Genomic DNA, 23,292 nt, shown 5'->3' with positions numbered 1-23,292 from the left:
CAGTAGGCAAGATCCAGCCAAAAGTATTCATTATTTATTGACCTCGTCCCTTTCAAAAAACCCAACTCGTGTAAAAATAAAGTCAGGTCCATAACACCCGTCCCTGTGCTGTACAACAGGAGAAGGAATACATGCCAGAGGCAAGAATACATCTCGCTTAAATAAAAGTGTAAGTCAGACATAGCACTTGGTACATCCTTATCAAGCAAAAGCATGGGTGCTGTTTATCAGAGAATCAGAGCACGTCCCCCATAGTGTCCTCCTCCTCCTCCCAGGACCTTGTCCTCCACCACCACGCAGGTCAGGGGGCTTCAGCAGAGTTGACTTCCAGCACCTACTAGCTCTTTTTTCCCCTGAAATGGCATCTAAAGGAAGCTGGGAGCAGCATCAGAATGGAGCTGGACCCACAGGAAAGCCGTGGGTGGGTGAGGGGAGCACCATGGTCTTCAGCTCCTCCAGGCTCTGCTCAGATGTACAGTGGGAAACCCTGTGGACAACTACTTGAGCCTCTGAGAAACATCCAGCACCACGCGGGAGGGAGGGGGGGAGGGACGGGCAGCACCAAACCAGATGCGAAGACGCATTCAAGACATCGTCAATATTTTTAAATGGATCAAATCAGGGCGCTGGCCCTCCAGCAGGATGGGACCGGGCTCTCGGGATGAGAGCTTGTGGCTGCAGACCCCTGGAGAAACCCATTCCTGTGACACACGCTGCGGGGTCCAGGGTGCTTGTGCAGAGGGGACACCACCTTGTTTCTCCCAGGCTCCGGCAGACCCAGGAAGCTGCCTGGTGCCAAACTGGCCAGTCTTGGAAGGAAAGGTTGTGCTTGAGTGTGTAAGGGGATGGTAGGGAGACCTGTGCTTGCCCAGAAGGAGCTTTGACAAGAAAGTCATTCCTCAGGGGCTTTGGAGCTTGAAAAGAAGTGCGGGAGGACAAAAGAGGGTCCTCTCCTCCTGGCTGGAGGGAGCAGGAAAGAACTTCCATTTGAGGAGAACCAGCAGTTCTCTCCTCTGCTAACCTGCTAGCCTGGGATCCCCTTCTTCCTCCATCCACCACATCACCCTCAGCTCAAAGGCAGCTGGCACTTTTTTTTTTTTTCCTTTAGCAAAACAGTAACCACCTCACTGGGAAGCACCGTAGAAGACCTGCAGCTTTATGAAAAGGGTCATCAGCGGCATCTGATGTCGAATCTCTAAGCCATAGCAAAACCCAGCACCACTCCCAGCAAGGTAAGGACTGGGCAGGCTGGGAGGAGAAAGCCACATGAAGCATCACCGGTGCCACAGCTCAAGACTCGTCTCCCCCAGCTGCCACTTCACGCTGCTTGCTCCCTGCTCCTGAGCTGCCGAAGGCCCCCACGGAGAACATGAGGAGGAGGTGGTGGTGGCGGCAGTGTCGGAAGTAAGGACAGAGACTGCAGTCCTTTTGTGTGTGCCAGACCAGGAGAGGGGATCCGCAGGATGCCATCAGCCATGAACTTCAGGCTCTGAACCGTGCAAACTCCCAAGGTTGACACCAAGCAACCCCCACCTGCACCTCAGAGAAATGTTGTAGGAATGGGCTGTTCTTTAGCCAGTAGCACCTTCAGGCAACCAGGCATCTCCTTCCTCCCACCACCAAGGGATGGACCACTTTGAAAAATCAGGGACTCTCCAGGGCCAGCGTGACGATGCGAACTTCAGCTGTCACGCTGAACTTGAGGGTAAAGATCAGTTCAACACAATCAAATGCAGCCGGTCCTGCCGGGTTTGGGGAGGGCAGCTGGGCCAGGCTCTCCTGCCTTCACAGCCTGGCAGGCGCTGCAGCCTTTCCAGAGCTTGCTCACGGCAATTCAATGGCTTTTGTGTTGTAGCAGCCCGGAGGAAGACTCCTCTGGATATCCTCCAGGTTCTTAATATCTGCCAGGATCTCGTCAATGCTGCTCTCCAGCGTCCGCATCCGGGACTTCTGCTGCACGGCTGTCTGCTCCAGCTCCGACATCTCGTTCTTCAGCTGGTTGCTTCTGGCTTTGGCTTTGCTAAAATTCATCTCGAGCTGCTTCAGGCCCTCCTCATCTACGGCACCAGGCTGGTCTGTTGCACAAGAGGAAAACAAGGAAGAGGGAACCATGGATGAAGGCTGAGGACTAGACCTGTCTAGATACTTCACCTCCATCCTGCTGACCAGTCTGTTTACAGGCATCATCCCACGCATGTCCCAGCACCCCTCCCTAGACCCCAGCGGGGACCTGTCTCCATGACATGATCCTAGAGCAGCATCGCAAAACCTACTCATCAGACGCAGCAGCTCTTCCAGGGCGCTCAACGTCTCCTGCACGACCACCCCTGCCCGGCCAGCCTTGGCGTGGACGCTCTGAGCTTTCTGAGCTGTCTGAAGAAGGCAAGGCAGCAGCTGTGAGGTGAAGTCTCGCCCAAACGTTAACAGGGAAGGGAACAAGGTACAGGAGATGGGGACCTACCTCCTGTATCACAGCAGCATCCGCCTCAACCTCTGAAAGCTTCCTCTCAAATTCTCCATCCACTTCCTTGGCTTCACGCCTCAAGATGGCCACTGCCTTCTCCAGGGCGAGGACACCATCAGCCGTCTTGTTGGCTTCCACCTTCAGCCGCGTAATCTCCTAGTGAAGGCAAAGGCACTTTCAGGTTGGCAGACCACAACTAAAATCAACTGGGTGCACCAGGGCATGGAGCTGGTGGGAGTTGGTTCCTTCTACAGGAACCCAAAATTATCACAGGCACTCCTGCTTCCTTCATGTGCTCCCACCAGTTGCTCCAGAGAGTTGTTTCTATGACCATGGCTCGACCCCTCCTGCACACGTCAGTGAATCCCTGAGGAATTACAACACAGTCAGGGAGTCAGACCCACCAACACCAAGTCTGGGAGCTCACAAGCTTGCCAGCGACTCAAGGCTGTGGAAGTGAAAAATCCCCTTGGTTACCAAAAGGTGGCTACAGTGAGATGCCACAGAGGTCCTCTCAGGACAAACATGACTGCAGAGATCCCTACACACCCACTCATCTACAGCCAACTCAGATATCTCTGCAGGACCCACTATAAACAAACGTCAGTTCAAAAGTCAACACGTTGGGTCTAAAAGTCAATGCATCAGGTTCAAAAGTCAATATATTGGGTCCACCATGAAGACCCATTTGAGTTGCCAACCATCTCCTCTTCTTCCATGGATTTTCCTTCCAAACCCTTTTCTGCCAGCAATAGCACCAGGGCTTGCCCTCACCTGCTGGATCCCCATGGTGATCTCCTTCGCTTCCGCTGCCGCGCTGCTGGCTGCCTTGGATTGTGAAGCGGCGCTGCCTAGGATCGCTTCAGCTCGGTCTGTCCTCTCTCTGGCACTTGCGACCATGCTGCTGATAATCGGTAGCCTCCTCATGGCGTCTTCGGCTTCCCTTCTCTTGTCATCTGCTTGCAGGTTAAACTCTGAAAGAAACACATGTGGAAATGAAGCTGCACTACCTTTGTGAGATCCCACAAGGGAAGGGAAAGGAAGAGTTTCTAGGACATTACCCCGGAGGCTCTTCAGGATCTGTTCCACTTCATAGAAGGTGGTGTTGCCAGCACTCACGGCTTGCAGGGCTGTGCTCCTGGCGAGGTTGGCTCGGGACAGCAGCTGTGTCAGCGTCTGCGACAGGCCAAAGGGACAAAATGGGCAGATGAAGGACACAGTATGGGAGCTTTGGACAGTCCCGGAGCAGCCTGCAAGGAGCCATACTGGGGGAGAAGACCCATCAGTGTATTCCCAAAAGCCTCCTGTTGCCCCTGAATCAAGGCATCCCACCAAGACTCCAGTTCACGACGACTCAAGCTGCAGCCCCCCCCACCAGCCAACCTCTTACCGCTCTCTCGCCCTCTCCCTTCTGCAGCAGCTGCTTGATTTCTTCCTCCCAGCGCCCTGTGCGGCCCTGCAGTTGCCTGTACTGTGCCATGTAGGTGTCCACCAGGCTCAGGAGAGCGCTGGCATCCTGCTTCAGCCGGGTGGCTTCCTCCTGAAACACAGAGATGCGAAGACTGCCTGGGGGTCCCTTGCCAGGAACCACAGTGAGCAGCAACGGATGCTTGTCTCTTGTTCTTTGTGCCATGGCCAGCTACGGGGGCAAAAGGGTGGGAAGATGCATATCCAATGGCTCTTCAACAAGGATGGAGCCCTTGGAAGGGGTGAACTGCTGGCAGAAAGGGCGTAGGTGAAAGCAAAAGGGGATCTCCTGGTCCCATAGGCACAAAGTCCTCACCTCAAAGGACCTGATGTCAGTCTTCGTCAGGCGGGACAGGGAGCTGAGGAGCACCAGGCTGCCCTGATAAGCCTTGTCTGCCTCAGAGGCCATCCCATCAGCATCAGCCTTCAGACCTCCAGCCAGCGACTTCAGGTCCTCATACCTGCACGGATGTGAGGTTGAAGAGCAGGGTTCCAGCCAAGCTGCCAACCTCCCACCACAGCGCTAATGCTGCCTCCTACATTGACTTGCTCCCTTTCTCTCCAAGGCCCCGTGCAGCTTTATCATGCAGGGAAAGCTAATTGCAAACATTTCCCGCATCCCAGCCCCTCTGCCAAGCGGAGTGTCTGCTGGCTGCTTGCTCCCGCTCCAGAAACCAAAGGTGTTTCACACCAGCTGAACCCTCACAGGCTCCATGGCAGCTCTGCTAATCCCTGCCCTACCACTGGATGTTTCCTCCTGCACATCCTGTTCAGCTCCTTAACTTCGGTCGGGGCGGTTGCTCGCACCCCACCAGTGGTGGGCAAAATCCCAGCACCATTGTGGGCACTGGAGAGGCACCAGCCCAGCCAAGAGAGCCACCTAGAAAACATGGAGCTAAATCTACCGTTGGGCTAAACCCAGCTCAGATCTGCAGCCCCACGTGGAAGCTGCCCCGGGAGCCTGGTCACACACATGGTGTTAAACCCCTTCCCCCAGGTGCGGGCAGGACCCTGAGAACATCGTGGTCTGTGGGGTGGGAAGCGGATGCTCCACCGAGCTGCCAACCCTCCATCTCCACTGCTCAGACGTGGCAGCGACCAAAGTCCAGGCAAGTCCCTGCCTGCCCTGCCTCCAACCACGTGTTTCTGGAAGGTAAGGGGGCACGGACGCTTGGCCACCCCCCCTCCTCCCTCCCACGTCCCCCCACGACGCACAGATGAACTCAGCCTCCACTCACTTCCCGAGCAGCCCTTGCAGGGAACCGGAGGCGGTCGCCTCTCCGCCAGCAGCCGCACGCACCAGCTCCAGCGCCTGCCGTGCGTCCTCCCGTGCTGCCTTCGCGGCTTGCTCAATGGTGTTGGCTGCTTGTGCATGGCTGCAAAGCACAGAGCAGGGCTCGTGAGAAAGGTTTCCCACCCGATTTCTTCTACACCGACTTCCTTCACTGTCATATTCAGCGATGCTGGATTGGTCCCCCTCAGGAAATGCAGCGTGTTTGAGAAGGGGACTGTATATTGCTTGTCCCTCCCACCTCTCCCAAGGGTAGAGGAGCACCAGGGAGGAGGCAGATGCTGCTCGTTCCAACTGGACACCCATGGACCAAACTCTGACCCGAAAGATGCTTCCAAAACATGGCCAACACCACCCTCAAAGGCAACCGGGGACAGCTCTGTAGGGCAGCAAAGCCAGCCCAGCAGCTGCGTCTTCCCCTGCTCCAGGGCTGGCACAGAGGTTGTGGCAGCTGCAGCCTGGTGGCTAGGCAAGGACCCCCAAAAAGGACCTTCTGGGTGCCCAGCAGGATCTCAGTCCCACTGCCCTCTCTCTCGGGCAGCAGTGGGAGGCACTCACCTGTTGGCCAGCCTCAGAGCCTCCTGGGCCAGCATCAAGAACCGGTTCGAGCCACCGGGAAGGTTTGAGTTGTGAATGGTCTGAGGAGGGAAGAAGAAGAAGAGAGGTGTGAGTGTTCTCCCCTGCCCTCCATCCGATTCAGCAGTGAAAGAGGCAACAGCAGCACTGTAAACCTCCACAGCCCCTAAAGACCCCCACCAGCACTTCTCCAGATCCCATCCCTACAGAAAGGACCACCTATCTTCTACACTCACAAAACAAACGTAGTAACTGCAATACATTAAATTCTTGCTCTCTCCATGGGTTTTTTTTTCAGCTCTGGGCTAGACTAAGAACGCGTCACATGAGGATGCTCTTACCACCCGACTCAGAGCGACTCTGCTGCGGTCCAGGTCCAGCCTGGCTCTCTCCAGCAGCCGCCGGATGTCCTGCACTTGCCTCTCGTACTGGCTCCCGAGAGCCCTCAGCCTCGCCACTGTTGCCTTGATCTCATCCAAGCGGCTCTGGGAGCTGGACCCTTGCCCCTTCATCCTAGCCACACGGCTTTCCAGAGACCTGTCAGAAGCTGGTGAGAAGGAAAGAGGAAGGCTGAAGAGAAACTCATCGCTGAGCAAAAAGGCACAGGCAGCTAAACCCTCCTCTGATACAGCACAGACGGCCCCGTCCGATGTCAGCGGAGGGGTGGTACCTTGCAGGCTCAGGGCTTCCCCAAGGATGGTCCGCAGCATCTCCTCGGCCAGCTGCATCCTCCTCTCCAGCTCCTGGCTCCCAGTCCCACCACCAGCTTGCACCTCTGAGAACAGCAGCTCCAGCTCCGCCAGCTGCTGCAGGTACAGGTCTACCTGCAACCACAGCAGACCGGGCCATCAGCCAGCGGGAAGCCTAACCCACAGTGGAAAGACCAGGGTGGGAACCAGGTCCACAGTCCAGCCAGAGGATGGAGAGCAAAGTTGAGGGCTCATTTTTTGGATGGGGCACAGCGGGCCAGCACCTCCAGGTCATCGGGGTTTTTTATTGATTGAATTGGGTACAACCCCAAAGTTCAGGCACAGCCTGCAAAATCACTTCTCAGGTGCACCAGGGGAGATGCTTGAGAAGGCCAGGAGGAGATGCCTGAGGGTGAGCGAACCACTGCACCCCTTGCCGCTCAGCGGTTCCGGGGCTGGCACGGATGCTCACCTGGGCTTTCACCTGGCTGTAGCAAGCGGGGCACATGCTCTCCTCGCAGCTGGGACCCTCAAAGCCAGGCTTGCAGATGCAGCTGCCATCACTCCCACACTTCAGGGGCTCAGCACCAGCCGAGTCACAGGTGCAGGCTGCAGGTGGGAGCAACAAAGGTTCAAAGGAGCCTGTCCCTACCTCAAGTCTCAGCACATCCTTCCATCCACCCTCTCCTCCTGCTTTCCTCCCACCGTTTAGCCCTGTGCTCCGGATCCTGCTCTCTGCTCCTACCGTCCAGCCTCGGCTTTTGCGGCATCCCCCTTCCCATCAAGCCACTCCGCCATGGATTTTCGTACTCATCCCCAGCTCAAAGAGCGCCCGGCTCTCACCTCTGCACTTGTCGGCAGGATCGGGGGCCAGGGGGTTCCCGAAGAAGCCGTCTTTGCAGCGGTCACAATAGAAGCCGGCGGTGTTGTAGATGCACTTGAGGCACTCGCCCGTCTGGCGGTCGCAGTTCCCCACGGCGTTGGGCTCCACGTTGCCGTTGCACCGGCACGGCTGGCAGGGCCGGGAAGCTGCCGGGTCTCCAAAATAGCCATCGGCACAGTACTCGCAGTTGATCCCTGGGAAAAGGGAGATGAGGAGAAGCTCCTGCTCTTGCCCAGAAGGCAGAGGCTGCCTCGCTGCTTCTGCCCCACAGAAATGGGGGCGTTCGGTCCCATCAGGGCTGGCACAACATCATCTCCTCTCTCCTCGCCACCGTGGCCAATGCACAACGCACTGGGCAGGCTCTTGAAAGCTAGGTGCAACAACTGACCTCAGGCAAGTAATTTCCTATTTGTTTGGGGTTTTTTTCCCTATTTTTCTATTCCCCTGCCTCCCTCCCCATCTTTTTTCCATCCATGTTATCTGTTTAGATGAGAACCTTTCCCAGAACAGGGCAACGCGCGTTTACACAGTCCTTGGGGTTGAAACACCCGGTTACAGGCAGAAGCGACAATGCTATAGGCAAGCCAAGCTGAAAAGATGGGATGATCCACCTGGCTCTGAGCATCCTGGCCTGCCAATGCCTGCATCTCCCTGTACAGCATATGGAAGTTATGGAGAAAAGCAGGGCAGAAGCGACTTGGAGAAGGACCTTACCAGCAGCTCCAGGAGGGCAGCGGTCACAGACAACCTCCTCGCTGCCCGGCACCACGGAGCAGCCTTGGCCGTTGCCGCAGGGGCATGCCCTGCAGCTGTGTGGCTGCCGGTGGTCTCGGTAGAAGCCGAAGGGGCAGCTGAAAATATTGCCCACGTTTTCATCTCCCGAGTAGCATTCACCTGAAGGAGGAAGGAAAGGGCTTAGGGTAGTTTGCTCTCACCTCCGGTGGGACACCCTCCACCAGTCCACCTCCTGGCCACCCCTCGCTGTTGGCCATGCCACCCACTGCAGCACAAGCACCTGTGGTCCAGCATCCTCCACCGGACTCCTTGAGATCCCCACGCCTGCCCATACGCACTCCGTTTCTCTGCCCATCAGTCCTTCACCGTGCAGGAAGGACCATGCCCTGCTCCTGCAACGGGAGCCAGGCGAGACCCCACGGGGAGCCCATCCCAGGGCAGAGAGGTTGGCAGTCATCACCCAAACGTGGCTGTATCTCATTTTTGACAGCTCATATAGCTCCGAGGAGCCACATGTTGCCTTTTGTGCCTCCTGTCCAATGCTCAGATATTTGGAAATTCCAGTTCAGACTTGGAAAATACTGATAGCTTAACTTTGCATTACTCTGACTTTACAGGGTGACACTGTGGGCTATTTTAACAAGACAGGTAGTAAAACATTCACGTTGCTGATATCTACTCACACCACATAGAATCACAGGATGGTTTGGGTTGGAAGGGACCTTTAAAGGCCTTCTAAGTCCAACCCCACCTGCAATGAGCAGGGACATCTTCAACTAGATCAGGTTGCTCAGAGCCCTGTCCAACCTGATGGGCTATCACACTTACCTTTAAGATAAAAAGTCAGAAGAAAAGTTTTTAATGCTATTCAGGCAGTAGGAGATGCTTTCTCTCTCTCTCCAATGAGCATCGTCTAAACCAGATTTGATTCAAATGCATCTTCCCTGTATTTCTGACCGCAGCACTTCTAGGCTCTGGGGAGTTTTATCCATGATGTTCCCCACACTCCAGCCCCCCAAGCCAGTGGGTCTCACCCCACTCAGTGCCCCCCACCCCCTCCATAGGTCAATTCTTGGGACGCAGGCCTGTGAGCCCATACACCCTACAAACACAACGTGGCGACGGCTTCTCTTACCGGTGTCGGGATCACAAATTCCTCCCCCCTGGCAATTGCACGGCACGCAGATGCTGAAGGGCCCCATGCTGGGGGCATCCCTGCGGTATCCAGGGGCGCACCTCTCGCAGAACTGCCCCCGGTACTCTGCCGGGCACTCGCAGCGTTCCACCCAGGGAGCGGGGACTCCAGCGACGGGCTGTGCCGACACCAGGGTGACGTTGTCGATGTAGCCGGTGCCTGGAGGGACATACAGCCGGTCACCCGTGGGGGCCAGCAGCTCCAACTGCAAGTCCCCTGCACCCGGGACCCGCGCAGGTCGCCTGTTTTGTTACAGCGCCCACGGGCAGATGGACCAGAGCCAAGGCTTTGCTGTCCCCACTGTTGCCACCCTGCTCAATCTCGTCATAATTTAATTTTGCCCATCATAGGGCACTTTTTATTATTTTTATTATTTTTTAATCGCTTTTAGCAAAGGTGTCTCCATCTGGAGACTTGGCATCTCCAGCAACGAGGAGAAGCCAACCTCGTGCTTGCAAGCTCTTCCCCCACTTACTGTACTCCCCAAAGGTGGCTCGGATCCAGAGAGCCGTCAGGTTTCCCAGCAGCCTGCGATATTCAAAGTGATTCAGCCTCGGGCTCCAATTGCTGCTCAGGTGCTCGTCCAACCTGCCCATGGGAGGGGGGGAGAAATGGAACCGGTTTCAAGAAAACGAGATGCCTCATCAAGAAAATGCAGCAGCCCTCGCCCATCTCCCTCCTGAGCTCAAGGCTTTGGGGAACAACCTCCACAACCGTGACCGACGCCGAGCAAAGCACCCAGCCTGACCTCAAGCCAGATTTTTCTACTGCCCCTCTCAAAGTTATCTCTTCATCCACAAGAGAAGCACCTGAGATGTGTCTGGCCCAAACCAGGCAACCATTTGCCACCTCTGAGGGGTCACAGCTGAATCCAGGAGCTCCTTGAAGCCACAACCTTTCTTGCTCACCCTGTCCCAAACGCCCCAGCATCCTCCTTTACCTGAACGTGTACGTCTGGCTGACGCCACAGGGCAGGACCTTCTCCTGGGGCAAGAAGGGGGCAGCGACTCTCAGGCCATCTCCTTCCAGGATCACGTCGTGCGGAGATGGCTGGCGTCCCCCTCGGTCCAGGCGATAATCGAAGGAGAGCGTCTGGCCATAGCTCAGCTGCTGGTTCCCGAGAAATTTCGCTGCGAAGGGAAGGAAGGGAGAAAATTAACGGTTTAAAATCTTACCTTCCTCCTAAAGGCTTGGTTCACAGGAGCAGACCAAGCAAAGGGGACACCGTCATCCGTCCCCCTCACCAATCCCACACCTACCAGGCGCCACGAAGTATATCGGCTCCGATCTCCTCGCCGCTATGAATGCATCCTGATGGCGCGGGGACCACTGGAGCTGGGCTGGGGACCCGCTTTCGTGGACACCTCGCCAGCCTTCAGCACCTGGACCACCAACAAGGAGTAGTCAGCGGAGACAGTGAAGGTGTTTGCAGGACTCCAGCAAGTTTCTCAAGCCGTGTCCTATCAACACCCTCCAGCTTCCTACCCGTCGACCTCCGAGGGGACAGGACAGATATCCCTTTACATCTGTAAATAAACTAAACTTGTCATGGGTCTTTCCTCCCAAGCAGCAGGAAAGACATGATGAAACAAGCTGACGCACCCTGCTACTCTTGCACCCTACTTCTGCCTACGATCAAGCCATCCCCCCCCATCAAAGCAGGGCTGGGAACCTGGCGGCTCCTCCAGCACGTCAAAGAGAAGGGATGGCGAACACCCCCAGGAGCCACAGGGATGTCTTGCTTGGGCTTCACCTTGCTGGAAGGTGGAGGTGATGTTGTAGATGCTGTGGCTCCCCGCGCTGACACACACAGCTGAGTGTCCGTAGCAAAAGCAGGGGGAGCATCCCGCCGGGTTTCTGGCATCCAAGTTGTAGAAGCTTCGCTTGCACCTGGGAAAATACAAGAAGGTGACAAGGTTCAAGTCTGTTTTCTCCTCTTCCTGCCCAACACAACCAGCCCTCTAATGACATCTGTGCAACACAACCATCACCGCAGCTCAAGGTCATCACCAGGCTGGGATGGCGAGACGGGCGTGCGGGCACTGCCAGGGACACAGCTGCCAGGGAGAGGGAGGACAAACCACGCAGCGGTCCGGCAAGCCCTCCTGACACCCACCTCTCACACCGCTCTCCAGTGGTGCTCTCCTTGCAGACACAGCGGCCGGAGAAGCAGCCCCCCGTGCTGCCAGCTGGGTCGCACTCGCACTGCAGGCTCCTGCAACAGGGACAGTGGGATCCTCCACTTGGATTTCCAGCTCGGCCTGGGAGCTCAGTGCCCCCAGCTGTCACACAAGACAGCAGAGGCACCCACAGCCCCCCGCCAGCTACCAGTCCCGTGCTAGAAGGGGAAAACAATCGGCAGAGCCATCTCTCTAAGTAACCCAGCTGCAGAGAACAGATGCCAGGCTGAGACAGCGCCCAACACTGCTGCCCCAGGACACCCCAGAGCACCAGCTTGCAACCATCCCAGGTGCCTCTCTTTAGCAAGACCCACCTACAAGAGCAAAGTGAAGCTCTGCTGAGCTTAATAAACCCTGGCTGAGCTTAACAGAGCCTGGCTGAGCTCCAACAGGCAGCAACACCCCGGGGAGGCTCAGGCAGGAGGCCAGGCACAGCAGGCAGCCACCCCTCGCCCCCACCCTTTGCCTGCTGGGAGGCTCGAAGGAGCAACGGTGGGGTGAAGCGAGGAAGCAGAGGACACAGTGCCGAGGAAACCAAACCAGAGACACTTCAAAAAGTGTTTAAACAGGGCTTCACGCGAAGGAAGGGGGCGATTTTTGCATGCAGGTCTTTGCCGGGGGGCAGTCCTTGTGAGTGGCACCAACACCAGGCGGGCAGACCCACACGTGGGCAGGTTTTATTTTACACCGGCTACTCGGCTGTTGTCTGTTTGGCATTATCTGGATAATAAAGCAATTGCCTCGGAGCGTGGTTGAGCTCAGATTTTGACGCTGCTGCGTGACAGCAAGCTCCGCAGGCTGGAAGGGAGTTCCAGCCCTGCTTGAGCCTGCTCTCTCCCAGCGAGATTAACTTCAGGCTCTCAGCGTGCTGCCACAGAACAAACTGCCTCTGCCCCTGCGCGGGCTCTGCTCAGCCAGCACGAGCTCTTCGCAGCGGCTGGGAGAGCTCTGACCCTCCAGCTGTCCCCATGCCACCGGTGGTGGCCAGCACTTACTGCCCGCTCCTCCGGCACCCGGCCCCGGAGAGGTGCTCAAAGCCCGGCTGGCACTGGTCGCACTTCGTGCCCATCACGCCGGGTTTGCAGCTGCACCGGCCGTCGCTGTCGCACTGCGGGCCAAGGGCACCTGCAGAAAGAGGGGAGGGAGAGGGTTTGGATGGGCACCTCCCCGTGCCCGCTCGGATGTGCTGCCTGCGGAGCAAAGCACCACACCGTCATTGCAGCAGCAACCCAGCACCAGGACACCCGTGAGGTCCCAGCACGGGGCTGAGACACCAGGTCTGGCTGTTAAAGCTGCTCCAGCCTCCCTGAATGGTGCAGGAGACCTGGAGGAGATAAATCCCGGCAGGCACTGACCAGATGCCCAGAGCAAGGATCATCTGCCCTGATATAAAAGCCATTGCAAAGGACCAGACGGGCTGCAGGGCACACAGAGCAAGCAGGGGATTAGCAGTTCTTTGCTGGACCTCCCTGCACACCAGTGTGGAGGGCACCCAAGGAGATATTCACCCCCATCATCACCTCAAAGCCTATTGCTCTGTCCTTGCCACCCATTTTTTTTATGTTCAGGTGTGTTTCTAGTGATCTTCCTGCATTGACAGAGACCAACAGGCATTTCAATATCTACAGCACCTTGGCGCAAGAGGTATGAGCTACCTACTTGCAGAGAAAGCTGAAACCTGGTGAGGATGAAGGAGCCATCACATTTACTGCGTAACCACCACAAGACCCACGGAAAACACCTCAGAGCTAGAAATCCTATCTCATAGCCCTGCAGCCTGCAAAAAGCAGACAGAGGAACTGGAGGGGCTGAAGCCTCCTGTCTGTCCCCAACCGCTGCAGCACTCGGCACCACCTCCCCTCCCGAGGCCCAACACCGTGAACTCAGGAATTATCCTTTTGCTTTTACGGAGCAATTAAAAGCCTTTGCGGAGCCCGCCAAACATTGCAACACCTAGGAAGCATCGGCCTGACTCACAAAGCCGGTGAAAGCCACCGCTCCCTGTGCTGGAGTTTGGCCGCTGTCCTCCAGATAAGGATGGCAGCTGGGAAGGGCACGGAGTTTCCCACAGGGCAGACCCCGGTGGGTGTCATCGAGTTCATGGCCACCCACCAAATTCAGGGCAGAGAGGAGCAGGGTCCCTCCTCGCGAGGCAGGGATTGTTGATGGGGATGCTGGAGGGAAGGGATGCTGACCAGAGGGACCTTGACAGGCTGGAGGAGCGGGCTCATGTGAACCTCGTGAAGCTCAATAAGGTCAAGTGCAAGGTCCTGCACGTGGGTCAGGGCAATTCCCAATGTCAGTACAGACTGGGGGATGGGCAGATGGAAAGCAGCTCTGCAGAAAAGGATTTGGGGGTACTAGTGGGTGACAAATTGGACATGACCTGGCAATGTGCACTTGCAGTCCAGAAAGCCAATCCTGCCCTGGGTGCATCACCAGCAGCGTGACCAGCAGGTCCAGGGAGGAGATTCTGCCCCTCTGCTCTGCTCTCATGAGACCCCCCCCATGCAGTACTGCGTCCAGCTTTGAGGTCCCCAGTACAAGACATGGACCTGTTAGAGCAGGTCCAGAGGGGACCATCAAAATGGTCAGAGGGCTGGAGCACCTCTGCTATGGAGAAAGATTGAGACAGTTTGAGGTTGTTCAGCCTGAAGAAGAGAAAGCTCTGGGGAGATGTTATTGAAGCCTTTCAGTATATAAACGGGGCTCACTATATAAAGGCGAGCTTCACAAAAGCTTTTAATGGCATTGTAAAAGTGAAAGAATAATTCCTGAGTTCGCAGCGTTGCGCCTCAGGAGGGGAGGTGGTGCAAAGACAGAGAGACTTTTTACCAGGGCCTGTAGTGACAGAGCAAGGGGCAATGGTTTTAAACTGAAAGAGAGGAGGTTTAGGTTGGACGTAAGGAAGAAATATTTTATGATGAGTGTGATGGGACACTGTGACAAGTCACCCAGAGAAGCTGTGGCTGCCCCTGGCTCCCTGGCAGTGTTCAAGGCCAGGTTGGATGGGGCTTTGGGCAACCTGGGCTAGTGGAGGGTGTCCCTGCCCATGGCAGGGGGTTGGAACTAGGTGATCTTTGAAGCCCCCCCGACCCAGCCCCGTCCCCTGCCGGCAGGCAGCCACGTACCCTGGGGGTGGCAGCGGCAGGGCAGGCAGCAGTCCTGTTCCCGCTGGCGGAAGAAACCCTCCTTGCAGCGCTCGCAGTGGGCACCCTCCGTGTTGCCCAGGCAGCCGAGGCAGCGGAACCCGTTCCCTGTGTCCCTCAGGAGCTGCAAGTCGAAGATGCACTGCCTGGACATCCCGTTGCAGTCACAGACTGGGGAGAGAAAAGAGACATCTCAAATGATGCTTAGAGATAAGGGCACCAGGTACAAAGCCGTAAACCCACCCTGGTGCCTGCGGAACAAGCCCAGGCAACGCAGACCTCCCCTCCTTGCTCTGCTAATAACGAGCCCTGTCCTCACGTCTCCGTGCTTGTCCACGCGTGTCTGTGTCCACCAGCCACCCACACGCCACCGATGCCCGCGCCACGCTCCACATCCCCGCGCCTTGGAATGACGCGCGGTTTCACTGCCGACACAGCTCAGGGTGGACAACCCCCCCCAAGCCAAAGAGCCCGGCTCCGCAGCGCAGCACGGCCAGGGATGTTCTCCATCTCCTCTCCATTTCAGAGGCCTTCCAACACAACGAGGTCTTTGAGCAAGCAGAGATGGTGAACAAAACCCCCAACCTTGTCCTGATAAAAGCATGGGGAACTTTACTGGTGACTTCAGGGAAAAGGGAGAGATCCCTGAGGTTATGCTTGGTTTCACCCGGCCTCTGACCAGGAGCGAGCCCCAAAGGAAAAGCTCAACCAGCTTCTACCGAGTCCCTCCATCTATGTCTGTAACGCAAATGTCCTCCCGGCCAAGCGCAGGGGTGATGGTGATGAGAAGTGGTTTGTGATCAGGGGAGTTTGGTGGAAGTGTGACAGCTGAGATGCAGATTAAAAAAAAAAAAAAAAAAAGGTTTTGGCAGGATTACACAGGTCATCTCACCGCACCCACCCGGGAAGAAAAGCTGCAGCTGCCAACATGGCTGCACGATGGATGCCAGGAAGGACAGGCATGAGATTTTGCATCCAGCTACAGCCGGGACAGACGGGACCTGTGGAGAGCAGACTGGCAGATATCTCACCAGACATGCCTGCTCCAGCACTTCTTCATTGCCTTGCCCAGGTCTTCTCCTGAAGCCACCTCTCATCTACTTGCCAAGCTGGCAGCAGCCAGTACTAGAGCGTTTAAGCCTGAGGACTTATTTCAGACGAGTTCCTCAGCGCCACCGAGGAGAGCCGACGCGGTACAGAGAATGGTTGGCAAAGACAGGCAGGAGAAACACACACCCTGAGGGAACAAGCTGCAGGGTCTGCAGACGAGCTGTTCCAAACCACCCCGATGCTGCCATGGGATCCTCAACTTCCTTCGGAGAAACTCTGCTCACCGATGACCTTCTTGGGACAGGAAGGTTGTCCCCATCTGCCCATCCCCAGCTGAGGTCACCTCTGACAGCATGGAGAAGTGAAGGAAAGCCAAGAGCAAGCAGGAACCTGCAGCACGGATGCAGACAGCGGGTTGTACTTGATGCACACGGCAGCTCCTCCTTTCCCAGCACTCCTCTGGCACAGCTCAGCCCGAGGATACAAGGTCCTCGTCCTCCACATCTGTGATTCCTGGGACCAGGCGAAGCCTCCTGCGCTCACCGCCCAGGCACGCAACGCCCAGCGCTCACACCCGGGCACCGCACACGCCCATTAGCACCCGCATACCAGACGAAGGCACTCAGCAAACGGCAGCCAAGCCTGCTGCCAAGGAGAGAGATGACCTCATGCACCAGCAAACAGGGAGAGACATTCTTCCAGCTCCGGCAAACGTGGTTCTTCCCTTGCAGCCTGGCTGCCAAGAGACTGAGACACAGCTGCAGAAGGTCTTCTGCCCCCCCAGCCTGCTGGGAAGGGACCTGCAGGTGCAGAAGTCCTGCCCCTTATGGCATGAAGAAGTACCTAGAGCCTCAGTGGACACCACCAGTGACCCAAGGACAGGGACAGGACAAACAACCCACCCAGAGCAGCAGTACAGGACTGCTTGGGGTCATTCCAGCCTACGTAACCTGAAGGATTTACTGGGTTGCTAAATGACAGGCATGAGCACCCTTCCCTCAGGGAACGAAAACCTTTTTGTCAGGCTGCGGTACTTCCAGAGCCAGCTCTCCAGCCCTGGCACTGACTCAGGTCTCACTAATCCAAAGCCATTTAAGATGCTGTTACAGATTAGTGCCACCACCTTATAGCTGTTCCTGTTGCCAGTCTTCTCCTGGAAACCTGAGAGCTCAGTTAGGTTAATCTTTACCAAGAGCGAGGCACTGGAGCTGCTAACGAGACGGAGCATGCCAGAGCTGCCCAGAGGTGAGGACCAACTGAGGACAGGATCCTTTTTGTATCCAGGTGCCCTGAGACCAGCCAATTCTCAGGCAGCTGTGGAGAACAGGCTCCACAGAGGAGAAGCTTCGCAGCTGGATTTATTAAACGCTACGTCGGGATGAAGGAGGTCCGAGGCACGCATCCAGCAGGACATCGTTCGCCCAACTTCCACCCAGCAGAATAAGGCATGAAAATCACTTGTTTGCTGTATTGAGGCAAATTCCCACATCAGAAAGGCTCAGAGAAGGAGACAGGCAGCTTCAGACCTCTTAAACTGTCGTCTTAACTTCACAAAACCATAGAATGAGGTTGGCCCTGGGTCTGCGAGGCGTGAGCTGGTCTGTAAAGACTCCTCCTTTCATCAGGGGACCCGCAGAGCTTTGCATGCAGCAAAGCCTCTGTAAGGACACAAGCCATGCCCTGCTCCGTGCTTCTGGGACCATGACCAGAAGACTGTCCCATCTGTTAAACCAAGTCCTGCGTTACCCCATCACCCAACTCCACAGCTTCCTCGCTGCAGGAAGACCTGCTTGTGTCTCCTTGGGCTCCACCAGCATCGGCACGGAGAGACAACACACCAGAAGCCAAAAGCTGCCATTTGATGTCTTCTCCTTTCCAACACACCAAGTTAGCCACCTCACTGGCACTGTGGAGCTCTGACCTCCACACCCTAACTCTTCCCCGAACCCCGGGAGATCCCTTCAGCCATCACATGCAGGTAGACACCACCAAGGCAAGGCTCTGCATGGTACGAGTGCCCTGACCTCTCCTGCTCAACCTGATCATACATGAACCCAATTTGACTCGAGCAGGTCATTTGCAAGCAAATCTGGATTACGGGTGCTAATTACAAGCAGGCATCCTGCTCCAGGACCACAAGAGACTAATTTACACCACAGAACCAACTCAAAGTCTGCTGCAGTGTAAGAACGCGGCCAGTTATTGACTGTCACTTTTACATACGCGCAGAAATAGGTTCAAGAGTCCATGGAAAAGCAGCAGTTGCCTACACGCTGCCAGGAAGGCGAAGGGAAATCTACATCAGTACTTTAAATCTCACATGCAATTAAGGCTGCTGTAATAATTATCCAAGTAGCAAGAAAAGCAGATCAGGTTTTGGGGTTTGGTTGGTTGTTTTTTTCCAAACCCCACTTATTCAGCACTTTTTTCTCCCTATCACATTGCACTACACTACATGGAAAGCTGATAAAGGACCAATTCAAGCCCAGCGAGGGTATTTCAGAACGCCAGTACTGCAAACTAACAAACTAACAAATGTAAATCCCTCAGTATTTACAAAATACACATAATGAGCCAATTTTAGCCAAACAGCCCCATCTCCAGACTATACGTCGATACGACTGAAACCCTAATATTGAATTACCGTTGGGCTGAATGCACTTAAACATCCCTGCATCGCCCTCTCCGCTGCGATTACCTATGCCGGGGGATTTTTAAAGCTCACTGTTGGTCTGCATGCCTTGGAAGACTCATCGCCTCCCACAAGATACAGCAGGACCACGAGCACCTCGTAAACCCTCCAGATTCGCACAAAATACAAACGCCGCATGCGTTGCTACAGCAAACTGGCTCCTGGATGCTTCCAGCTCTTCCCGGGGCTTCGGGAAGGTTTTGGTTACAGCAGCGTTGGGCAGATAAGCTACCCGCTCCCTGGGCGATGCTCGTGCTGACGCCCTCATCCCACCCAAGTAGCAAGGCTTTATACAGAAAGCAATAATTGCACCCAAATAAGTTATTTAAAGGGGATGCCAGTAAAAAGAGAAAGTCTAAGTGCTCATGGGATATTAAACCCCCGAGGGAGTGTAAGGAGAAGCACCCACAGGTCCAGTTTCAATCCCAAAGGCAGGAGGAGAGAAGTGCCCTAGCAGCGTGCTGCGGCACCCAGCCGGCTCCCAGTTACCGGGACTCTCCGGCACTGGGGCAGGGCTGCGAGCAAAGCCGCGGGTGAGACTGCACGTCAGCGTGAAAGCAGGAACAGCCGACCTTCCCCAAGCCTTACCTTCTCCTCTGTTGGCACTCAGGGCCGTGGGCAGGAGACGCGCCACCACGCAGGAGAAGATCAGGAGCCAGCACCCGGCCATTTCTTGTACCGGAGGGGCACCAGGCACCCACACTCCGGCAGGCGATGGCAGGGCTCGCGACCGGCTGAACTGCTTTTTTTTATTATTTTTTTTTCTTCTCTTCTCTCGTGTGGTTTTTATCGGCTGCTCCACCTGAGTCACTCCCAACAGGAAGAGCGCGTGTGCCGCGGGCTGACTCACCCCGAGTCGGGAGAGCCCAGCCCAAGGAGCGCAGACAGGCGCCTGCACACGCTCCCTCGAGAGAGACGCATCGACGGGGCGCAGCACCCTGAGGTCCTCCTGCCTGCACCCTCCTGGGGGTGACGGATCACGGGGCAGGGGGGTGTGTAAAAATAAAACGTCACTGCAGCTCCTGCAGACACCCCTCCTGCCCGTCGCGCTCGCCCGGCTCCATCCCACCCTCCGTCGCTGCCTCTGCGGGCAGGGCAGCGGTGCTGGCTGGGGAGAGCCGGGCTGCCCGGGCACGCAGGCGGCTCGCAGGAGCTAAATGAAACACGATGAGCTCACGGGAAGCCTGGGGAGGGTGGATGGGGACTCGCCTGCTCACAAGCCAGGTCCTGACAACCAACCCAGGTGACTAGCGGTACTCGCAGCCAAGGGCTGCTGGGGGTGCAGACAGACCCCGAGGACAGCTTGGAGACGTACTCAGAAAGCTGATCTATCGGGATTTGCCAGACAAGCGTCAGGTTCAGGAAATCCCCAGACCTAGAAACGGGGTGGAGGCCGGGAATCGTCACACACATTTGTCTGCTTTTGGTCCAGAGATAGAAAATGAGGTTAGATGGGTCCTTGGCCTGACCTACTACCACCACCACTTTTATGCTAGGAAGAGGATGAGTGGAGATGGAGAGGGGAAAAGGCTTGCCTGAGGGCGCTGATGGAGCTGGGATGAGGATGCCAGGCTCCACCGCCCCAGGCCCGTTAGCATTTTAGTCTCAAGGGTAGTCAATGAGCCACACAAGACATGAAGGCCAACTCCACCTTGCTCCTCGCCTTTGCCTTGGAGGAGGAGGACATGACCACTTCTACAGGGGGAAGAGAGAAATCTGGAGGCAGGGGTCCTCCTAGTCCTGCAGACGTCAGGATAAGTGAGACACCGCACATCCACCTGGCCTGCCAAAGCAGCCCACCAGAGGATCACAAGGAAGGATGGGCCCTTGTGCTACATCACAGCATCTCCCCCACTTACCGTCACAGGACACGTACTGTCACAAGTGACCGTGAGTGGTCCATGAGCACCTTTAGACGGAATAAAGACACCTAACAAATTTGCTCCCTAAGACACAAGTTGCCTTTCAGGTCACCTACATTAAGGACTGGAACTCAACCCAACGGTGCAGCCACGCTGCTCGTTTCAGAGCTAACAAACCCAGGATGATTAACATTTAGGTCCTCATCTGAGCCTCTTACGCTGCCCAACAGCCTCCAGACACTCGTGCACCTGGAGCTGACTCAGAGGGCTTTCCTCCGTGCCTCCTGGTGATCTCATGGGTGCAATCAGCCTGAATTCACCACGTCTTTGCACCTCCCTTTGCCAAGCTTGCCTGCCCCCGCTGATTGAGTCAACTCTCTTTTATAAACAGGCTGCTTCCTTTTAATTTCACATGCTGGATCTTAATATAGTTCACACCAAGGAACCCAGCTTCACGGACACACTGGTGACATGCTTTGTTTTGGCACCCAAGGTTGTCTTATCTTGGGGTTTTTTTGATTTTTTTTTTAAGAATCAAGACAAAACCACTTACAGCTTTCATAGAATCACAGAGTGGTTTGGGTTGGAAGGGACCTCACAGCCCATCCAGTCCCACCCCCTGCCATGGGCAGGGACACCCTCCACTAGCCCAGGTTGCCCAAAGCCCCATCCAGCCTGGCCTTGAACACTGCCAGGGAGCCAGGGGCAGCCACAGCTTCTCTGGGCAACCTCTGCCAGGGCCTCAGCACCCTCACAGGGAAGGATTTCTTCCCAATATCTAATCTAAACCGACTCTCTCTCAGTCAAAAACTGTTACCCCTTGTCCTATCACTACAGGCCCTAGAAAAAAGTCTCTCCATTTTTATTATAAGCCCACTTTATATATTGAGAAGCCACAATAAGGTCTCCCCGGAGCCTTCTCTTCTCCAGGCTGAACAACCCCAACTCTCTCAGCCCGTCTCCATAGCAGAGGTGCTCCAGCCCTCTGATCACCTTCATGGCCTCCTCTGGACTCTCTCCAACAGCTCTATGTCCTCCTTGTCCTGGGGCCCCCAGAGCTGGACGCAGTACTCCAGGTGGGGTCTCACCAGAGCAGAGGGGCAGAATCCCCTCCCTCGACCTGCTGGTGATGCAGCCCAGGACACAGTTGGCTTTCCGGGCTGCAAGCACTCATTGCCAGGTCACGTTGAGCTTCTCATCCACCAACACCCCCAAGCCCTTCTCCTCAGGCTGCTCTCCATCCATTCTCTACCCAGCCTGTAGTTTTGCTTGGGATTGCCCTGACCCACGTGCAGGACCCTGCACTCGGCCTTGTTGAACTTCATGCGGTTTGCACAGGCCCACCTCTCCAGCCCGTCAAGGTCCTACCGATTTGGCTGTTCTTAGGGTCCACTAACTCCTCTAACACTCTTAATCCTTTCTGCTCTAAAGCACGTCACTTGCTCCTTCCTGCCCACTGACATCCCTCTGCTCAGGAAACATCTCCTCCAGCAGTGTTGACAGTACTGTGGTTCCCTTGGACCTTACCCAGCCCAAGTCCTTGGCTAATTTCTTTCTTGGAAGATCAGCTCTCACCATCAGGAAGCTTTTCCCTTAGCTCACTCCTCCGCGTTATCCCTTTATCTCACCGTTATCACCCCACCTCTTACTTCACTTCCGCAAACAAGGCACTGACACATCTCTCTCTCCAGTCATTTCTGCATGTTTACTTAGGTTACTCTTACCTCGTCATCCTCCACCATCCTTTGAGATCACCTTTGAGAACCACATGAATGTGTGCATGAACCTACCCAAAATATATTTTCTGGGACCTTGATTTTTCTAAGCACACCAGATCCAGAACAAACCGATGCCCTCACGCTCCACAAAGCAAGCGTTGCCCATCACAACCCGCCACTACAGCAGCACCGTTTAGAAGAGGTCTCATGAACATGGTGAACAGAAATGTTACCTTTTAGAGTGTGCAGAAGCATAAGCGATGCGAGGCATGAAGAAGAGCGGCACTCATCAGACATTGCAACGGATCAGCGTTTCTTCGCTGGAGAACCTGGATCTTCCTAAGAAGGGTCCTTCTGAAGACGTCCTATGCTCATTCTTCACCACGGGGCTGAGAGAGCTGCTACGGCGGGGAGACCACCGCAGCGGCTGGCAGGTTTATCAAGCCTTGAGGACGTGGCCGTGGTAGAATTAACCACTCTGAAGATAGTCTGGATCCACATAATAACCTGGATTTTGCTGTTGGTTGCCAGTGAAAGCTCTGAAGCAACAGTTTTATTGATGTAACCAGGGGAGAAAATCCATTTTGGTGGCTCACGAAGGACAAGTGACACTAGGATGTTGTACATGTCCTCGCAGCCCAGCTGACCCCCAGCACCACCACACCTCCCTCCGCAAGAGACCTCCTGAGCTGCAACGTTCTCCTGCAACTCCGGACCCTGGGTGTTTCTGCAGGCGGCCTGGCTTCTCCTTCAGGGGTTGTTGAGAAGCAGCTCTTCTCGAGCTTTGCTCGCCCGCTGTCCTTCCTGCCTGCTCAGCACCAGCCTCTTCGAGCCTGAGGAGTTTCTCCTCCGTTCTGGCAGCAGACCTTTATCCTGTCACCCGGGACTTCCTCGGTGTGAGAAAATCGGGGATCCTGCCACACCGGTATATCCAAACGAGCGGCACAGAGATCAAGCCCGGACTTCAGTCTCTCCCTTGAGCTTCTCCAAGCTGAGGGCCAGCACGCTGAGCCGCTGCCCCGTGCTGGGCCCTGATACAGCGCCATTCCCAGAGAGAGCGTCTGGGTTTTAACGCGGGACTGAACGCACAGTGACATTATCCCTTGATCCTTCAAATAAATATCTCCTTGCTCAGGAACACACGGACTTCTTTCGGGAGATGTGGCTGCCGGCACGTTTTGGTTTCCCGGCCGGTTTTGGTGGGTCTAGAGGTGCAGTTAGATGCCCAGGGGCGGCCCTCGCTCAGCCAGGGCCACCCGGGGCAGGGGAGCGGGCAGGGGGTCACAGCCCTTCCCGGGTCACGGCGGCAGTGAGCAAGCAGGGCAGGGCGGCAGCGGCGGC

General features: G+C 55.9%; 1 protein-coding gene across 2 annotated transcripts; it reads right to left on the bottom strand.

Annotated features, from left to right (window-relative positions):
• Nucleotides 1–12: 12 nt before the first annotated feature.
• Nucleotides 13–19,180, bottom strand: LAMC2 (laminin subunit gamma 2). 2 transcript variants are annotated; one of them, XM_075760524.1, is made up of 23 exons: nucleotides 18,960–19,180; nucleotides 14,612–14,800; nucleotides 12,476–12,605; nucleotides 11,417–11,515; nucleotides 11,054–11,190; nucleotides 10,560–10,682; nucleotides 10,241–10,430; nucleotides 9,776–9,888; nucleotides 9,241–9,459; nucleotides 8,085–8,264; nucleotides 7,331–7,564; nucleotides 6,960–7,096; nucleotides 6,469–6,622; nucleotides 6,140–6,345; nucleotides 5,781–5,860; nucleotides 5,170–5,307; nucleotides 4,248–4,392; nucleotides 3,855–4,004; nucleotides 3,526–3,640; nucleotides 3,239–3,438; nucleotides 2,462–2,620; nucleotides 2,274–2,373; nucleotides 13–2,075 (listed from the first exon to the last, which is right to left on the bottom strand). In XM_075760524.1, exons 1-23 carry the CDS (start codon nucleotides 19,039–19,041, stop codon nucleotides 1,825–1,827), a joined length of 3,531 nt encoding a protein of 1,176 aa, XP_075616639.1. In that variant the 5' UTR covers nucleotides 19,042–19,180; the 3' UTR covers nucleotides 13–1,824. The 2 variants fall into 2 exon arrangements, with proteins under 2 accessions (XP_075616639.1, XP_075616640.1); XM_075760525.1 differs by lacking the exon at nucleotides 11,417–11,515 and having other exon boundaries at nucleotides 1,680–2,075; nucleotides 18,960–19,166.
• Nucleotides 19,181–23,292: the final 4,112 nt, after the last annotated feature.

This window comes from Balearica regulorum, chromosome 8 (assembly GCF_011004875.1).
Source record: "Balearica regulorum gibbericeps isolate bBalReg1 chromosome 8, bBalReg1.pri, whole genome shotgun sequence".
NCBI classification, from domain to species: domain Eukaryota; kingdom Metazoa; phylum Chordata; class Aves; order Gruiformes; family Gruidae; genus Balearica; species Balearica regulorum.
This window is presented reverse-complemented; position numbering and strand designations above follow the sequence as displayed.

Coding starts and splice junctions, on each gene's coding strand:
- LAMC2 (XM_075760524.1), bottom strand. CDS start 19,041: ATGGCCGGGTGCTGGCTCCTGATCTTCTCCTGCGTGGTGGCGCGTCTC. Junction 12,606..14,611: donor CTGCCGCTGCCACCCCCAGG/GTACGTGGCTGC, acceptor CTCTTTCTGCAG/GTGCCCTTGGCCCGCAGTGC. Junction 2,076..2,273: donor AGAGCTGCTGCGTCTGATGA/GTAGGTTTTGCG, acceptor CTTGTGCAACAG/ACCAGCCTGGTGCCGTAGAT.